We start from the raw sequence: 17,762 nt of genomic DNA on the forward strand, positions 1-17,762 counted from the left end.
ATATATAAAAACAAATATTTTTGTCGTTTGTCTTGTCGTCCATTGACCAAATGGAAATTTACCAATTTAATTAAAATTGAATGATAATATTAACCAAATTTCTAAAGGTTAATGACATTGACAAGAAAAGTAATTTTGGCATTGTTATTTGTAATAAGAATTTTAATAAAATTTTGTTTTCTTACGCAGATAAACGGTATATGTATTAGTCATTTGTTATTTCTATTTATAACATTTTTTCTAAATATTTGGTACCTAAGTTAATGAATTAATTAAACATTGTTTTAAAGTAAGTGTAAAACTGTTTACCAAAACTTTGTTTTTGAGGTTCAATAAGTTGTACATTTTCAATTTAAATGAAACAAAGTGAATGTGTTTTATTTAACAATGACTAATTAGCTAATCATTGTTTTTACTTAGAAAAGTATTTATAAATAGTTTATTTATAGTTTAATCTAGTAAGAAACTTAAAGTTCTCGTCTTTTTATTACATTTAAAACAGGAAATCTATAAGACTTATTTAAAAAACTTCACTTGACTTAAAAGTGTGACGTTTTTCGTCACAAATTAAGTTTTTCTTTGCAAGAGAATAAATAAACTTTTATCACTTATACGACATGACTTATGTGACTCAGTTAAAAATACTGAAAGTCTTTAAACAAATGAGCATAATTTGCATTTAGTAAAGTCCAATTTATTTTAGAGACAGAAACATTTATTTTTTTTTTGTATTTCCTAAACATTGACCTTCAAATAAATAAAATCTTATAGGCAAATTATTTAGAAATTATAAATATTAGTTAAATAAAAATCAAAGCAAAAACTTTACCGACATTTGGGAGACATTAAAATATGCGGTTAACAGTGTGGAAGCAACTTTTCTAAATCCCAAGCAACATCTTGGGCTAGCAACATTTTGTATCAGCAACATATTCATGCAAGCAACATTTTAGATAACTAGCAACATTTCAAGTGTCAGCAAAATCGAAAATGACTTTGAATAGTTAAAACTTCGATATTTGCACAAAAAAAAAAAAAAAGAAAATAAAAAACAAAGAAAACGTTGGTTTTCTTGTTGATAAATATAAAATTTATAAATTTTGAGAGTAATTAAATGTAAACAAATTCATATAAATAAATAAACGGTTTGTGTTTTAGTGTTAATGTTGCAATATTTTGTTCAAGTTTGTTAATTAAATTTGTCTGAGACATTGTTTCATAAGACGCATGAGTTTTGTTTTTGATTTTATCAACTTGTATATCAAAAATGGCTTTGTCACCTTTTGTCATTGATATGTACTCGTATTTAATCGTAAATTTTTAGAGATTTTACTATGAATTTTTCAAAAACAGACATTTGACAGCAGCAGCAACAACAACAACAACAATAATAATATTATAGAAATAGAAAACGCGTGCCTTGAAGACGCCCACCTTCCCGCATGTTTGCCTGCTAGCCCACATTTTTTGGTGTGATTCTACTGATAAGCTATTGTCTGATCAAAAGGTTCTATCTATAATTGTCGCCTGGCATCGACTTGGACTAACGATAAGAATAACGTATGTACGTCAAGTGGTTCACTTGCTATAAAAAGCCAACTGACGAGGGTATTACGATTTAATAGACGCCCTCCATTAGAAGCCAACGGAACGGAACTACAATAAGCGGGAGTCAACAACTACAATTCATCGACAAAAATGTTGCTAAAAGCCTTCAGTTTGCTGCTATTATGCAGTGTTGCCTTGGCAGCCGATAGCTACGATGGGTGAGTTAGCAATATTATCATAGATGATTCACATCTCTTTACATCTTGGCCCTTTTTTTTTGTTAGCTACAAAATCTATGATATTATTGCGAGTAATGCATTTGAGAAGCAAATCTTGCTACGTCTGTCCAATAATATGGACTATGATTTCTTCGATATGCCACGCGCCTTTGATGCGGCCAGTCGTGTCATGGTACAGCCCAAGGATCAAGCTGAATTCGAGCTACTTTTGCAGAAATTCAATCTTGAATATGCTGTGATCAATGACAACTTGGGTGACTCGTTGAGACAAGAGCAATTGGAGAATCAGAGTCAACGTTTGCTCTCCCAACGTTCAGCATCGCGTAGCATTAGCTTCACGGCATTCCATCGTCATGCCGAGATCAATGCCTATCTGGATGAACTGGCCAAGGCTTATCCCAGCCGTGTCACTGTCACCACACCCGGACAATCGTATGAGAATCGTGATCTTAAATTGATAACCATCACCAATGGCGATGGCAAGACCGGAAAGAAAGTCATCTTCTTGGATGCTGGTATACATGCTCGTGAATGGATCGCACCGGCTGAAGCTCTCTATGTGATCTATCAATTGGTTGAGAATTTCGCTGCCAATTCGGCTCTGCTTAAGGATTACGATTGGGTCATTCTGCCAGTGGTTAATCCCGATGGCTATGAATATACTCACACCAGTACCCGTATGTGGCGTAAGACTCGTAAACCAGTTAGCTCCTCCTGCTATGGCACCGATGCCAATCGTAACTTTGACTATCACTGGGGTGAGGTTGGCGCCTCTAGCTATTCCTGTGCCGATACTTTCAAGGGTGAAACTGCCTTCTCTGAGCCAGAGACTCAACTTGTACGCGATCTGCTTCTTGGCTATAAGGGACGTGGCAAATTCTATCTGACTCTGCACTCGTATGGCAATTATCTGCTCTATCCATATGGCTGGACCTCGTAAGTCACACAAAAGCATACAATGAAAAACGATAATTCATCTCTCTCTCTTTCAATTTAGTGCTCTGCCTACCACTTGGCGCGATATTGATGCGGTGGCTCAAGCTGGCGCTGATGCTATCAAGAGTGGAACTGGCACCAAATACACTGTGGGCAGCTCCACCAATGTTCTATATGCCGCTGCCGGTGGCAGTGATGATTATGCCTTCGCTGTGGCTGAATTCCCCATCTCTATTACCATGGAATTGCCAGCTGGTGGCACTGGATTCGATCCAACTACCGCTCAAATTTTGCCTTATGTCTCTGAGACATGGTTGGGCATCAAAGCCATGGCCCAAAAGGTTATTGAGGAGTTCTAAACGGCGGGTGCAATAAACTCAAACGATATTTTTTTGTATATTCACTGGAATGGAACCCACTTTTCTTTTTTTTCGTTGTTCTTTGTCGTTTTACCTCATGTGTAACCCCCGCCCTCGAAATGCCCCATGGGGAGCAGCTGCATATCGCTGCAATCATTGACACAATTTGGCTTAAGGTTTTCACCCTAAAGTGGCGACACTTTATTTCAAGTGTTATCGTCGTAGTGCTGCTCTCTTTCTCCTCCTATCATTCTGCCTACTTACATTGAGGGCTCTTATCAGCTCGTTTAAAGAGAATAATTAGTTTTACATGTAGTAGTCAAATGGTTTAACAAATTGATCCTTAACTAAAAGTTAGAATCGGACATAAAATTCTAAACTGATCACAAGATGGTGATAGGAACTCCTTGTCTAGATTGGCATATTTTCAATCAGCCAAATTGACGGTTGGAAATGTCTAATAAAAGTAGTTAGAATCAGCAAAAATTATTTTTAAAATGGCTTAGAAATTTTTAAATGACCTTACCTTTGTGAATCTGTAATTTTGTTAATTTTCGACCGATTTTTAAAATTTATATATCAATTTTCTTAATGATAAGTAATCTTTTACTTTGCTATGAAATCTCCAAAACTAAAATTTTCAAAATATGCGCTAAAATTTGTGATCAAAATTATAAATTTTGTTCAAAAATCGAGTCGAAAATAATTTTTTTACATTTCCAAGTTTTTGATGTCATTTTAAAGTATACTAAAATGTGATGAAATTGATGTATAACTTATTAAAATTGCCTGAAATATGGTCTAATGAAAATAGGTGAAATAACAAAAAAGTGCTATAAAAACACGCAAATATTCTCTAAACTTGTCGCTGGCGAATCAAAAACTTATTTATTTTAATTCTCCAAAGTTCTCTCAACTTAAAATATTTTAAAAATTCTCCAAAATTATTAAAAATAGATCTGTCAGAAGAGTTTGATTTCACTTCGAGTGGTGATCGAAACGAATTACTATATATTCTTGTAAGTTTTTGTGCGATTTTGAATCTATTCATTCAGGCTTAGCATATTAATGATCAGTCAAAGAATATTTACTATATTTCTAGGACAAATACAAATTGTTTGAAAACGAGCAGTTTGATTCTGAATCTAAAACGAGAATTGCTGCTAATTCTAATAAAAAACTTATTAGATTAAACGATAAGATCATCTGTAATCCGAAACGAGAGCAGGTTTGATTATTTATAAAAATCGTTGTCACAATTGAGCCAAAAACTTGTTAACTTTTTATTTTTCCCACCATTATATCGACAACTCCGTTTGCCCGCTGCCGACCCCTGATTTTAAGAGATGGACGTACTTTATCTTTATGGGTTTTGAACTAAAAGTTTATATGGCCATTAAATAGGAATACAATGCGATAAGTTAAGTTGAATCATTTTCTTTTGAAATTTCAGATAACTCGCCTATGCCAATGGATATTTTTCAACGACTTTGCGGGCCATGGCCAAAATGCCAATCCATGCCTCTTTGACCAGTCCATCGATATCAGAAGCTGGTGGATCAAATAAATGTTGACCACCCGGTGGCAATTCCATGGTGAATGATATGGGGAAACCAGCATTGAAGGCATAATCATCACTGGCCCCAGCTGCCACATACAAAACTTCGGTCGATGGTCCAATCTCATATTCTACTCCTGTGGCATTAAACATGGCCTCGTAGCCAGCCTGGGCAACCTCATGAAGATCCTCCACAGTATCGGGTACATCTCTTTCAAAACAAACAAGAAAATATGTATAAAAGTGAGTGGGATTAAATGAGATCAACTTACAAAGTCCAGCCCCATGGGTAGAGTATATACGGTCCATATGAGTGCAAAGTCAAATACATTTTACCGACTTTGGCATAGCTCTTGATGAGATCGCGAACCACAACGGCCTCGGGTTCGGAGAAGGCTTTGGGGCCAGCATAGGTTTCGGCACATGGATCCTCAGAGGCTCCCTCCTCATTCCAGTGGAAATCAAAATTCCGATTGGGATCGGTGCCAATACAACTCTCGCTACTCGGTTGACGTGTCTTACGCCACATGCGAGTATCCTCGTTTAAATGGGTATAGACATAGCCATCTGCATTGACCACTGGCAATATGACCCAATCGTAGTCGAGTAAAAGATCAGCATATGTCTCATAGTTCTCCACCAGTTCACCAATGGCATAAACGGCAGCGGCCGGTGAGATCCATTCGCGGGCATGGAAACCACCATCCACAAGGATAACATTCTTATTCGCTCGTCTATCGCCGTTCGTAATTTTAATGGTTTTTAGCCAACGTCCTTCATAGGTTCGGCCCACAGTGCGTATGAAGACACGATCTGGATATAGTTGAGCCAAATTCTCAATATACTGAGTGATCTCATCGTGGGTATAATAACGTTCGGTGCCCAAACGACCTTCGAATGGATACAAATTACGCAGCTTTTGATTCTTTTCATAATGATTGCGTAAAGTGTGACCAACATCGTTATTTATTATTTTATAATTAACTGCCTGCTCATTCATAAGGTCCACAAATTGCGGTTGGGCATCCGGATGCACCATAATGTGAGCCGGCGAGCCGCTTGTATAGACGTCATAGTATGTCCTATTATTGGCCAATTGTGACAACATGAAATCTAAATTGGCAGATCGAGCTTTGCTTGCAGCCAATTCATATACTTTGTAACTGCAAAATATTAGCAAAAAGTTACTATTCTCCTTTCTTTCTCTCTCTCTCTCCTTGTCTCCCTCACCCTTTGTAAAGGTTAGCCTGTGAACTGGCCATACAATAACACCAAATGGTGCACCATAGTACTCCTTGTATGATTCCCCTCATAGTGATCATTTCACTTTGCCAACCCAAACAGAACTAAAGTACCAAATAATCGACAATCTCGACAATTGATTGATAACAATCAGAAATGGTTAGCGGGGAAATATGGTGAGAAATTTCTTAACTAATCAATAAAATTGAGTTGTAAACATATTTCGATCAATAGAACGATAGCGATCACACTGAGAGAAATAACAATACAAGTTTGTCAAAAGATATAAAATTCAAGACAATTAAATATTAAAATTGTTTATCTGCCTTAAAAAATGAGTCGATCTAGCCAGATCTCGAAGACTTTAATAGCTCGACATAAAAAATTTTCATTTGTGATCATGTTGAACATTTTCAAATGCAAATATAATTATTTTACTCTTGAACAATACAATGAATCTTTATTAAATTTAGTACACCGATAAATTTAAGTGTTATCTATTGGTATATCAAATTTCATAAACATTGAAATATAATTAGCTGAGCTATAATAATAAAGCGTTGGAAACGGCCGACAGCTGAGCTAAAATTCTTAAGTAAAAAGAGTTACATAGCCTAAAATAGCTAACGGGAATGTTACAAACACTTGGCAAAGTGTAGAGAATATCAAAGCCGTTTTACGACTTGCTTTATTTATTTTTCTAATACTTTTCAATTATCTTCTCGGCCATGGCTCGAATACCAATCCATGTTTCGGTAACAAACTCATCGATGCGTGTTACTGGTGGATTGAAGCCAATGCTACCAGCACCAGACAGTTCCATGGTAATGGATACATTGAAACCAGCATAGAAGCCATAATCATCACTAGCTCCAGCAGCAATATACAAAACATTGGTCGAAGAGCCATAAGTGTAAACGGTTCCTGTGGCATTCTCAATGGCCTCGGCTCCTGTGCGTGCAACTTCATCCAGATCCTCCCAGGTATCAGGCAGATCACTAAAACATCAAATGAAATATGTTACAAAACAAACTAATATTGAGTTTTGTATTATCTTCACCTGGTCCAGCCCCATGGATAGAGCAAATAGTTGCCATACGAGTGAAGAGTGAGATACATAACACCACGATCCGATAGCGAATGCATCAAATCACGTACGACAATGGTTTCTGGTTCGGAGAAGGCTGTTGGTCCGGCATATGTATCGGCACAGGCACTCGATGAAGCACCCTCCTCATTCCAATGGAAATCGAAATTACGATTCGGATCGGCACCATAACAAGCGCCATAAGGCTGACGAGTCTTACGCCACATGCGAGCCAAAGTACCCGTCTGGGTATGCTCATAGCCATCGGGATTGACCACTGGCAGAATGATCCAATCGTAGTCCTTCAGTAAATCGGCATTCTGTTCGAATTGCTCAACCAACTGATCAATGATATAAAGAACGGCAGCTGGTGAGATCCATTCGCGTGCATGGAAACCACCATCGACAAAGATCAACTTCTTGCCCTTACGCTGATCGCCATTGGTGATGGTAATGGTCTTCAAAGCACGTCTCTCATATGACCAACCCACTGTCTTAACAAACACACGGCTGGGATAACGCACAGCAAGATCATCAATATAGTTTAGAATCTCTTCATGGGTATAATAACGTTCGGTACTGAGACGACCTTTACCCGTAATGGGATTCATGCGTCGCTGCAGTTTCAGCAAAGCCAATTCCTCATCGATACTGGCACCCAGATTCTCATTGAGCAAAGTATAGGCAATCTGCTCACTCTTCACTAGCTTCACAAATCTCTCAAACTGTGCAGGACTCACAATCACACGCGATGAATGTCCAAGAAGTCGTCCCTCTTTTATGAAATCATAACCATCCAGACTAAGCTGATGCAACAATTGAGATTGCTCCAAAGTTTTTGGTGTAACCTCATAGATATGGTAACTGTCCATGAATAGAAACTACAATTTGATCCATCTCTTCGCTCTCACTCTGCTTTATCCTTACCCTTTGTAACCATGATCTAGTTCGCCAACAGTCAAACCGACTGCCACGGAAATGAGAAGCAACACAACCGCACGCAACATCTTCACTAAGCACATGAGTGCTTTGGCTGTGCCACTTAAATACCCAGAAACTACTCCAAAATACAATCTAATCATTTTGCTAACCACACATCTATTATAAATCATATATTAGTTAGTAACTACTTGTGTAGCACAAATCAAAGTTTTCCAGCCAATTCCCCCATTCGAAAATATCATTTATTTATGATCATGATTACTTGGGTAACGTCTTATCACATCGTTGGCCATAGCACGCACGCCCACCCAACTTTCGGTCACAATGCCCTCAATATGGGATACCCAAGGATCAAATCCAGAAAAACCACCAGCTGGTAATTCCATGGTCATGGCCACTGTGGCATTAGCCACTGCCTTGGCATAGTCCGCCGAATCACCGGAAGTGGCATATAGCACATGATAAGTACTACCCGCCGTATAAATGCCATTTGTGGCATGAACAATGGCCATAGCTCCGGTCGTAGCCACATCCAACATGTCGTAGTAGTTATCCGGAAAATCTCTAAAAACAAAAAAAAGACAAAATTTAACTCCATCAAGTATTTAAACGATTGTTTTAACAGAAGTCACCTTGATGAATCTATTTTAAGACCTATTGTTGATTAAAAAATGTTTGTTAAAAATATGATTATAAAATGAGTAGGGCACGATTAAAAATATACCTTCAAAATGAGTCGCTTAAACGATTTATCTATAAAACTAGTCGTATATGATTCAGAATTTGATTAAAAAAGAGTCAAATTTGATTAAAAGAAGTCGTTTTAAGTAACTTATCAAGAGGATACCATATTCTTTCGACAAATGATTAATTTCTGATCAGTGAACGAGCCCATCTTTAATTGTTTATTCAGTAAGAGAATTCGTGTACGATCAGTTATTTTTAAAAATGCTTTTGTCTATTGATTTTTACTGATTTTTAATTGCCAATCCTAACAAAAAACCTCAACAAGTTATAGACTAGACTAGTCTTTAAGACTACCAACAATTTTCATGGCTCCAAGGACGCGTCCAAAGGGATTTTTGGCTCTCCAATGGTAAAAGAAGTTATGGCCTAAAAAGCAAATGGTTTTCCTTCTCTTTAAGATCGACAAATATTGAAATATTACTGACGTATATCAAATATTAAGTTTTTTACCTTTGCAATTAATCAAAAATTGTTCATAGTATTTCAAACTAAACATGTTTTATTTCAAAATTAATCCGATTAAATAGACATATCCACTTTATTAATGACAAAGTCGCAGCATTAATTGGATTTTTCCCCAAGTCGCAATCTATCTAAACATTTAAAGAAATTTATTCATATTATAAATAAAACTGAAACATTTTCGACACTTTTCAATTTGTTATAAAAAGAGAGGGGTCCTTTCCAAAAAAAAAAAAAACGTTTCTTATTAAGAAAGCAAATTTTGATCAAATTTTAATCAGCTATTAACTTTTTAATACAAACTTTTGTTGTCAAATCAAGATTACTTTTGTTATGTATTTTTTCTTGTTATCAATTACTTTTAATTGCTTTAGGAGAGCAAATAATTACTCAATAGTTAGTAGTCTATATTTATGAAGAGAAGCCAAAACTTACCTTGTATAACCCCAGGGTAGTAGAAAGTAATTGCCATAAGAATGCAATGACAGATACCAAGACAAACGTCCACTATAACTCAATAGTAAATCGCGTAATACTTGCGATTCCGGCTGATCGAATGGACGTGCACCACGATAAGTTTCATTGCAGGAATCCGATGAAGAGCCCGCCTCATGACCCCATTCATGGGCAAAATTACGATTGAGATCGGTGCCAATGCATTCGATATTATCATTGGGTTTGCGGGTCTTGCGCCAATAACGCGAATCCGTATGTGTATACTCATAGCCATCGGCATTGACCACCGGCATAATGACCCAATCGTAATCCTCTAGTAATTCCATGTTTTCTGCGTCATTATCCAACAGCTGTTGAATTATATAAAGAGCCATTGAAGGGGATATCCATTCGCGTGCATGCACCGTGCCATCGATAAGGATGACAGGTTTATTGCGACGACCATCGCCATTGCTAATGGTTAATACTTTTAGGGCACGTCGCTCATAACTCCAACCCATATGCCTGATCTGGGCACGTTTTGGATAACGTTCGGGTAAACTATCCAAATATGTATTGATCTCCTCGTGGGTATAGAAGCCTCCAAGGACATCAATGTAGGGCAACTGATAACGTGACTTACTACGCAAATTCTCAGCTCTTTGTGCTCTCACAAATGGCGATAGATCATCAATTAGCAGCTGATGTTCTATATGATGTTCGGCCAAAAGTTTTACCAATTCTCCTGACCCTTGAGATGACACCAGAGCCTTAATTCCACTTTCATTTCGCCAAGTTGGCAGTAATTCCCATTGTTTGTTGGCCAAGTTTAGTAATATTTGCATTTGCTCATCATTTTGTGGCTGCACTTGGTAAACTTTATAGTCCTTGTAATCCTCTCTGGCTAACAATATTTTAGCCGACTGCAAGACTAACAATACTAGCAACAGCAAATTGGCAGCAGCAGCTGTTGCCACTTTACAAGTCATTTTTGGTTCAATTCTTAGCGTAGACTAAGCCAACAAATATCGCGATATAACCGTGGTAATATCTCAATTTATTGATTTATTAGACACCAATGCCGACAAATGGCTACGGGCATAATTTATTTGCTTCCGTTTATGGCATCGGCATCTAAACAAAAGTAATTCCCCGTATATTTAGACATCTAGATAATTCGAAATTAATCTCTTATTGTTTAGTATTAGATCTTTAGAACCTGACCTTATCAACAATAAGATATCCATATGTCTTAACTAAGTAAAGACTAACTGTGGTTCAAATACTTCTATAAAAAAAGTTTTTCATCTAACAAATTTATTTCTGACATTATTCTTAGATGAACTATATATATAAACAAATAACGCATTGCCCATCAAATCCAAATTTTCAATAAAGACAAAATAAATGTTTTCAGTTGTCAACAAACATTTTTTAAGTGTAGTTTTGACATGTGGACAATTTTTTTTTTTCTGAGAATCTTTTTTTTTCTGACCGAACCTACACGAGCATTTACAGTGTATGTGAGACGGCAGCGCTGCGGCAGAGCTAGGCCCTAGTCCGGGGAATGGGCCGTGCCGACCACAGCATTAGAGAGAGAGAGAGAGTTCGAGAGTTTTATAGAAGAAATTATGGTCAAGTTTTAGTTATATAGCTTAGAGAACAAAAAAATTGCACTACTTTTAACGTTCATACAAGAGATATATAAGGATATGATATAATCGTCTGATGACATATCAGACATATTATTCTGACATATGTATAGATTGATTTACCGAGCTTTTGCTAGGATTACAATTTTTAGAAATAACTCGACAATCATTTTGGTATTTCCATATTTTTTTCCACAGTGCATAAAGTTTTTTTTTCTTCTGTAGAACTTATCTGTTTGAAGTTACCAAAGCAATTCACAGAAAAACATTCAACAAATATATGAAAAAATGAATTGTATTTACATAAGATATAGTTGTTATCTTACATATTTTCAAATAGTTTACAATAATTTTAGTTTGATTCACTCATTTCACTGCATTGAGACTGAACTTCGAATCAAACAGTCATAAGGCTCCGAAATTAGAGTATATAATGATTCGAACCCCATTTAACTAACAATAAGAGATAAACAATTGTACACAATTTTCATTTCCACTTTAATGGCTAACAACGACAACATACTAATTAGTTTAATTAACAAAAAAAATATTTGTATATATATATATATATATATGTATATAAATTCAATTGTCTTAAATGCTAAAGACAGCATATAAAATTTGTGTGTTTAGCTCGAGAGCTTCTATTCTCTTTGGTCTCAATAGAGACTAACATGGCGAATGAACTCAATGAAACCGGCAAATGTCTCCTTGCAGACGTGTATGATATCGGATGAGGCCACATGGAATTCCTCACCGGGCAGCTCAAGCGTATAGGATAAGGGTATACCCAAATTGCCATAGGCAAAGTCATCCAGACTGCCAGAGGCCTCATATAAAATGGAGGCAGATGTACCAATGGTATAACGAGTACCGCGATATTTGCCGATTTGGTTGGCAGCCCTCAATGCCACCGAACGCAATGTCCCAACTGTGGGTGGCACAGTGTTTCTACAGATTGAAATGGACAATGATGATGATGATGATAAAGAAGAAGGAGAAGGACAACAACAAATTGTTAAAAATGGTTACAGAAAGGCAGAAATATTCAGTTTTAATTGCTTTTAGCAAATAATTGAAAAAGTAAATTGAATTTTTGCTTTTTCCAACACACACACACACACACTCGCACACACACTCACCTCGCATATCCGTAGGGATAAAAAATGAATTTGCCGAATGAGTGAACATCCAGGCTGAGTTTCACACGATTACGATTGAATTCCAAATAGCGTACAACGGCCGATGTTTCCGGCTCTGAATTGGGTGCTGTCCCCGAATATACCTCCGAACAGAGCTATATGTGTGTGTGTGTGGGGGGTGGGGGGAAGGATATGAAATAGAGATTGAAAAGTTAAAGTTGATTTGCACAAGGTCAAAGTCAATGTTAACTAGTGGCAACTAGTTGATGCTTACATTCTGGCTGGCACCCTGATAATTCCAATGATTGCCGAAATTACGATTAATATCGACTCCAGCACAAGTATGACCAGCATAACGATGACGATTCTTACGCCAGAAACGATCCTGTCAATAGAAAATTAATCTTATTAGGCCAATCTCAACTCATTTGCAAGCAAAACTCACCGTCGAGTGTGTATATTCATAGCCATCGGGATTGACCAGGGGCACTAGGAAGACCTCCACATCATTAAGGACACGTTGAAAGGCTCGCAGATTACTCAACAGCTCATAGGCCAAATAGAGAACCGTCTGGGTGGTAATCCATTCTCTGCCATGTGCTGCCGCCTGTATATAGGCCACACGACGTGGTCGTGTACGGGTGTTCAGGGAAATGGACAAAGCGGCTATATGCCGACCCTCATTGGAGCGGCCAATCGACTCGTAGCGGCAATATTGTGGATAACGTGAAGCCAAACCGCTCATGAAACTCAAAATCTCATTGTACCGTGGATAATGCGAAAAGAAGCCGCGTGCCTGACGTCGCGAACGACGACGTGGACGCTGTGATTCACATTCTCCCTGTTGGCATTCTTCCGTCGCCTCATCCTCTTCAGTTAGATACTGATCCTCGTCGGAGTATGTGCTATTACCCTCCAGCATGGCCATCAGTTCCATCAATGGCTGCACCTCATAGCGGACACCCAAATTCGAGAGACGCTGCTCAAATTGTGTCTTACGCTTCGGACTCACTGTCAGAACGGACATGTTGCGGGTAAGTAACCAAAAGTCCAAGTCAGCATCATTCGTTTGCAAATCAACCATGGCACGAAAAGCATTTTCATTGCCATGCTGGACAGTGTATTTGGTGTATCTGGAATTGAGAACAAAAACTTTGAGTAAAACTATAAATCTAACTAATTATAATCTTGAATTGAAATTGTTTACTTAACCAATTTTAAACCAATTTAATAGTATGTATTTTAAAGCCATTAATTAATAATTATTAACACATATTTAACCAACCATTAGCACATTTTTAGTTAATTTGAAATATATGTAAAAATAAGTTAAGCCCATCAGTCTTAGAATGAATGTTAGAAAATATGATAAATTAACTTTAAAAGTGAAGTAAAAATGTTCGATAAAAATGCACCAACTACTGATTGATAGTATTTTTTTTACACAGGCTAAAAGGCTATCTCGCTCACTCTTACAAGCACTTTAGCGCCGTCAAAGTCTAACTTTAATCTTTTGGTAGTCTTAACGAGAAGCTTTTCAATGTTTAACTTGGCTATTTCTAAATCAATTCTTATGAAATTTGGTAAGCCGATAAACATGACTAAAAGATATACCAAATTTTATTAGCATACTGTGGAGTAAAATCACATTTTTGTTTAACTATAATATACATAGTACACAAGTATTTGTATTAAATTTGGTAACTCTTCTTTTTTTAGTCTTTAAGGTCTAACGAACATGGCTAGATCGACTTGGCTGTTGATACTGTTCAAGAATATATATGCATTATGGGATCGAAAAAGCTTCATTGTACTTTTTTCACACGTTTTGTGGCCTTATTATAGTTAAGTACCTAAAAACATTCAAAATTTCCCTTTTTTTAATTTTGTACGCTTTAACAATTTAAAAATATAAGTTTAAAAAATTAATCAATTCAAGTTTTGAAACGTTTGAAATGAAAATTTCAACTTTTTTGCTTATTGTCTTTTCAGAAAAAGGTTTTTCAAATTATTGAACCAAATCAATAAAACTTTTGAGTTTTTTTTTTCTTCGAAGTTTTCCAATCAAAATATTATAAAACGAAGATGGGAAAAGTCCAAATACCAAAACAACAACAACACCAAAAAAATGATTGCAAGCAAATTATCTCTTTTTACTAATTGGATAACAAATTAATTTATGGCTCGCCCTCGCCTGGCGTCAAAATGAGTTGTTGATTCATAAATTTTGATGCCCAAATGAGACACGGAGACACTGAGAGACACAGAGGGAGAGACATGCAGACAGATAGACAGATAGACAGATAGACAGACAAGACAAGACATCTTTTGGCCCAATCGTTTCAGTTGTCGTTGCCGTCGTCAGTTAGTTGGCTTTTTGCCACCTCGCATGAATTTGTGGCCAATTTATCATTTCGTAAAATTCCACAACGGAATAAGTAGACGGAATAATGAAGCAACAAGCTGCCTACAAAATATTTGAAAATCTATGCATATTCATCATGTGGTGCTGATGCTGGTGGTGTTGCTGGTGGTGCAGCCAAAAATCTAGACGGTAAAATAGCCATTCGATGATAATTTAATTGAAACGCCATTTGAATGAAATATGAAAAGGCATTAAAGAGCTCATTTTTCATTTTTACATAATGGATTGGAAAATGTTTACATTCGTTTAGGGCAAGGGGCCGAGTGGGGGTTTGTTTCATACCAGATAGATGGATATTAGATGGCCAAATGAAGAGCCCATTGTTAAATGAAGTCTCATACAATTCATTTGATGCGGTCGACCTTGTAGAATCTAATAATCTATGCATGTGTTTATGTTTAGCATCTATTTTTTAGATATACCTATATATATTAACACGTTTTGTTATTTTATTTTTTTTTTTTTTGTGTGCTGTGTTGTGTTGAAATTGAAACAACTGCCGATATGCCAAGACCGGCCCTCAAACCAAATGACTATTATCACGACTAAAAAAAAAAACAAACCTGCGGAAGGAAGAAACAATTTTGGCTTATTAAATATTTGAAATACAAAACGTTTAAGCTGCATTGTATAGGCATATCATCACGTCACTGTCTCTCTCTCTCTCTCTCCCTCTGCTTCCAGTGCTACATTCATCTAACATCACTCATACGCCGCATGGGCCAATGTTGTTTGGTGTCGTTTAGCAATTTGCTTGTTTACTTGTTTGGCAAACATTTGTTCTTCGATCGTTTGGCAATTACATGACGTTTTTTGTTATTTTTTTTTTTTCTATCGTCCCATTGGGTCACTGACATTGAGCAAATCATTAATGGCATTTGCTATTTGTACAACAAACTATTCAAACGAAAACAAGACCGACAAATAGTGCTAATCGTTAGACATACTTGTAGCTACATCTAATTGAAATTTTCGCTAACCTTGAACTTGAAATGTGTATAAATGCAAGAAAATAAAAATTTGTTTTACTAAAATTGACTCTTGAATGAGAAATTATGATTTAAATTAAATTAACTACAAATAAAAGTGTTTTTGGTGCTAAAAAGCTTAGTTTCTTGTAATTCTCAACTAGTTTTAGCCATTGGAATTTTGAATTCTTTAGCAGAATCTGCTAATGTTAGAACTTTGATGATATAGATAGATATATGTATATGTAGCTATATATTTGACAGTATTTTTATGTATTAGAGACGACTTAATCACCCTTTAGGCGTGTCTTTTGACTTTATTATTTAACTAGTAAGATTAAACTTAAGCTGGCGAATATTCAAGATGTGTTTAGAAATAAATTTAAAATAATACATTTCACGTGTTTTTGCATATTACTTTTTTGGAATAATGATTTAGCTGACTAACAAAAATAGAATTAAATTAAAAAACAAATAAGTTGTTAACTGCTTTTCTAGCTAAAGTTCTACACGGCTTTTCCTTATTTCACAAAGTAAGTTACAATTAAAAGAATAGTTTAGTTATAGTAAAGATATATATTTGTTGCTTTTTGGAGACAAAATTTGGCCAATTTAAAGAAAAAAACTTGCCAAAAAACTAATGAAAATAAAATTTCGAAAAATAGTTGTACCTAACACAATTAAAGACTAACAAGAATTACTTCAAGTATAAATGTTATCTTTTTGGCAAAAGAGACTTTGTATGATTTAGTTAATTATACTTTCTAAGTAAGCAAGTTCCATGATCTAATATATAAATTATATATGTGTTATGTTGTATATTTTATTTTCAAGTGGTATTGCTATCTTTTGGGCCCTATCCATATTGGCCCTGACAGGATAATTTCACTATACTGGAAACTTACATAATGTAAATGAAATGAAATATTTTTTGGTATCATCAATCGAGATTACAACTATAAATAAGTGTCCAAGTTTACACAGACTTCAAGGGATATATATACATAAATACATATATGTATTTATCTCAGATGTCTGGTAGATTGAAAAACCAGTTTAAACAACTTCGGTAGCCGGTGCTCATTAAAATGTAAAACCATTAAAAAAAATAAACTTAATTTCTTTGGAACGCACTTGATTGATGTATGTAGATGATTATAATGAAGATGATAAAGATGAGAAATAATAAGAAATAATATAAGTAGTACATCAAATTCTTGAATTAATAAATTTTTTAATTTTTATTACCCTTCATAGCCGGCCAGATTGTTAGCCAGGCTGACACCGATCAAGCCACACAGAATGATGCTGAGCAATGGCAACGAGCTGCACACGATTTTATGGCACATGTTGGACGATGGGGCAAGGATGATAAGGGGGGGAGGTAGGAGAGGTATGTAGCAGCAGGTGCTTTTCCAAACACTATTTAATTTTTTTAATTTTTATTTTTTTTTTTTTTTTGTTTATTGTCTTATCTGGTCAATTATGTATTAAAATATGCAATTGCATGGACATGCAAAATTATAAACTATTCACTTTTGTTTTCAAATTGTGTATATGGGTGGTTGTTTTTTTTTTTTTTGTTGTTGTGTTTTGTGTTTTTTTTTCCCCCCCGTTTTTGTGTGTTGCACGTTGCACTTGAAAAGTTATGCAATTAAATATGAAAATGCACAACGAAACCCGATTTAGTGCGAACGAAAAAAAAACAATCTTTTATAAAGATAACTTAAATCTTGAGACGCTGGTGGCAAACCATGCGTTTCATTACGTTAACGGCGGCTGACTGTCGATTGGCTTGAAATGCGGCTAAGAAAGAAGACGACGACCAAGACCAAGACGAAGACGAAGAGCTGTATGCGTGCGTGTGTGTGTGTGTGTGTGTTGGCCAAAATAAGATCGGTCTGCTTATTGTTTAGAAAAGTGAGTGTCAAGGTCAATAACAAACGACGACCAGTTTCCGATAACCGAAAAGCAAAAACCGAAAACCGAAATCAAACCAACGCGTCACGAGACAAGTTAA

At 36.0% G+C, this 17,762-nt stretch overlaps 5 protein-coding genes across 5 annotated transcripts; 1 reads left to right on the forward strand and 4 right to left on the reverse strand.

Moving 5' to 3' along the window:
* Window positions 1–1,636: 1,636 nt before the first annotated feature.
* On the forward strand, window positions 1,637–3,132 carry LOC6639600 (carboxypeptidase B). Its single transcript, XM_002062114.4, has 3 exons — window positions 1,637–1,766; window positions 1,833–2,723; window positions 2,785–3,132. The coding sequence occupies exons 1-3, from the start codon at window positions 1,699–1,701 to the stop codon at window positions 3,080–3,082; spliced, it is 1,257 nt and encodes a 418-aa protein (XP_002062150.1). The 5' UTR covers window positions 1,637–1,698; the 3' UTR covers window positions 3,083–3,132.
* Window positions 3,133–4,362: 1,230 nt separating this feature from the next.
* LOC6639599 (carboxypeptidase B) lies at window positions 4,363–5,968 on the reverse strand. The gene is made up of 3 exons (XM_002062113.3): window positions 5,871–5,968; window positions 4,913–5,803; window positions 4,363–4,851 (listed from the first exon to the last, which is right to left on the reverse strand). The coding sequence occupies exons 1-3, from the start codon at window positions 5,960–5,962 to the stop codon at window positions 4,545–4,547; spliced, it is 1,290 nt and encodes a 429-aa protein (XP_002062149.2). The 5' UTR covers window positions 5,963–5,968; the 3' UTR covers window positions 4,363–4,544.
* Window positions 5,969–6,536: 568 nt separating this feature from the next.
* On the reverse strand, window positions 6,537–7,991 carry LOC6639598 (carboxypeptidase B). Its single transcript, XM_002062112.3, has 3 exons — window positions 7,897–7,991; window positions 6,943–7,833; window positions 6,537–6,880 (listed from the first exon to the last, which is right to left on the reverse strand). The coding sequence occupies exons 1-3, from the start codon at window positions 7,989–7,991 to the stop codon at window positions 6,583–6,585; spliced, it is 1,284 nt and encodes a 427-aa protein (XP_002062148.2). The 3' UTR covers window positions 6,537–6,582.
* A 56-nt stretch (window positions 7,992–8,047) lies between these two features.
* On the reverse strand, window positions 8,048–10,556 carry LOC6639074 (carboxypeptidase B). The gene is made up of 2 exons (XM_002062111.4): window positions 9,556–10,556; window positions 8,048–8,475 (listed from the first exon to the last, which is right to left on the reverse strand). Exons 1-2 carry the CDS (start codon window positions 10,542–10,544, stop codon window positions 8,154–8,156), a joined length of 1,311 nt encoding a protein of 436 aa, XP_002062147.3. The 5' UTR covers window positions 10,545–10,556; the 3' UTR covers window positions 8,048–8,153.
* A 1,280-nt stretch (window positions 10,557–11,836) lies between these two features.
* LOC6639073 (carboxypeptidase B) lies at window positions 11,837–17,091 on the reverse strand. Its single transcript, XM_002062110.2, has 5 exons — window positions 16,991–17,091; window positions 12,795–13,482; window positions 12,624–12,734; window positions 12,350–12,504; window positions 11,837–12,158 (listed from the first exon to the last, which is right to left on the reverse strand). The coding sequence occupies exons 1-5, from the start codon at window positions 17,089–17,091 to the stop codon at window positions 11,867–11,869; spliced, it is 1,347 nt and encodes a 448-aa protein (XP_002062146.1). The 3' UTR covers window positions 11,837–11,866.
* Between the last annotated feature and the right edge of the window lie 671 nt (window positions 17,092–17,762).

Source organism: Drosophila willistoni (assembly GCF_018902025.1).
Source record: "Drosophila willistoni isolate 14030-0811.24 chromosome XR unlocalized genomic scaffold, UCI_dwil_1.1 Seg144, whole genome shotgun sequence".
Taxonomy (NCBI): domain Eukaryota; kingdom Metazoa; phylum Arthropoda; class Insecta; order Diptera; family Drosophilidae; genus Drosophila; species Drosophila willistoni.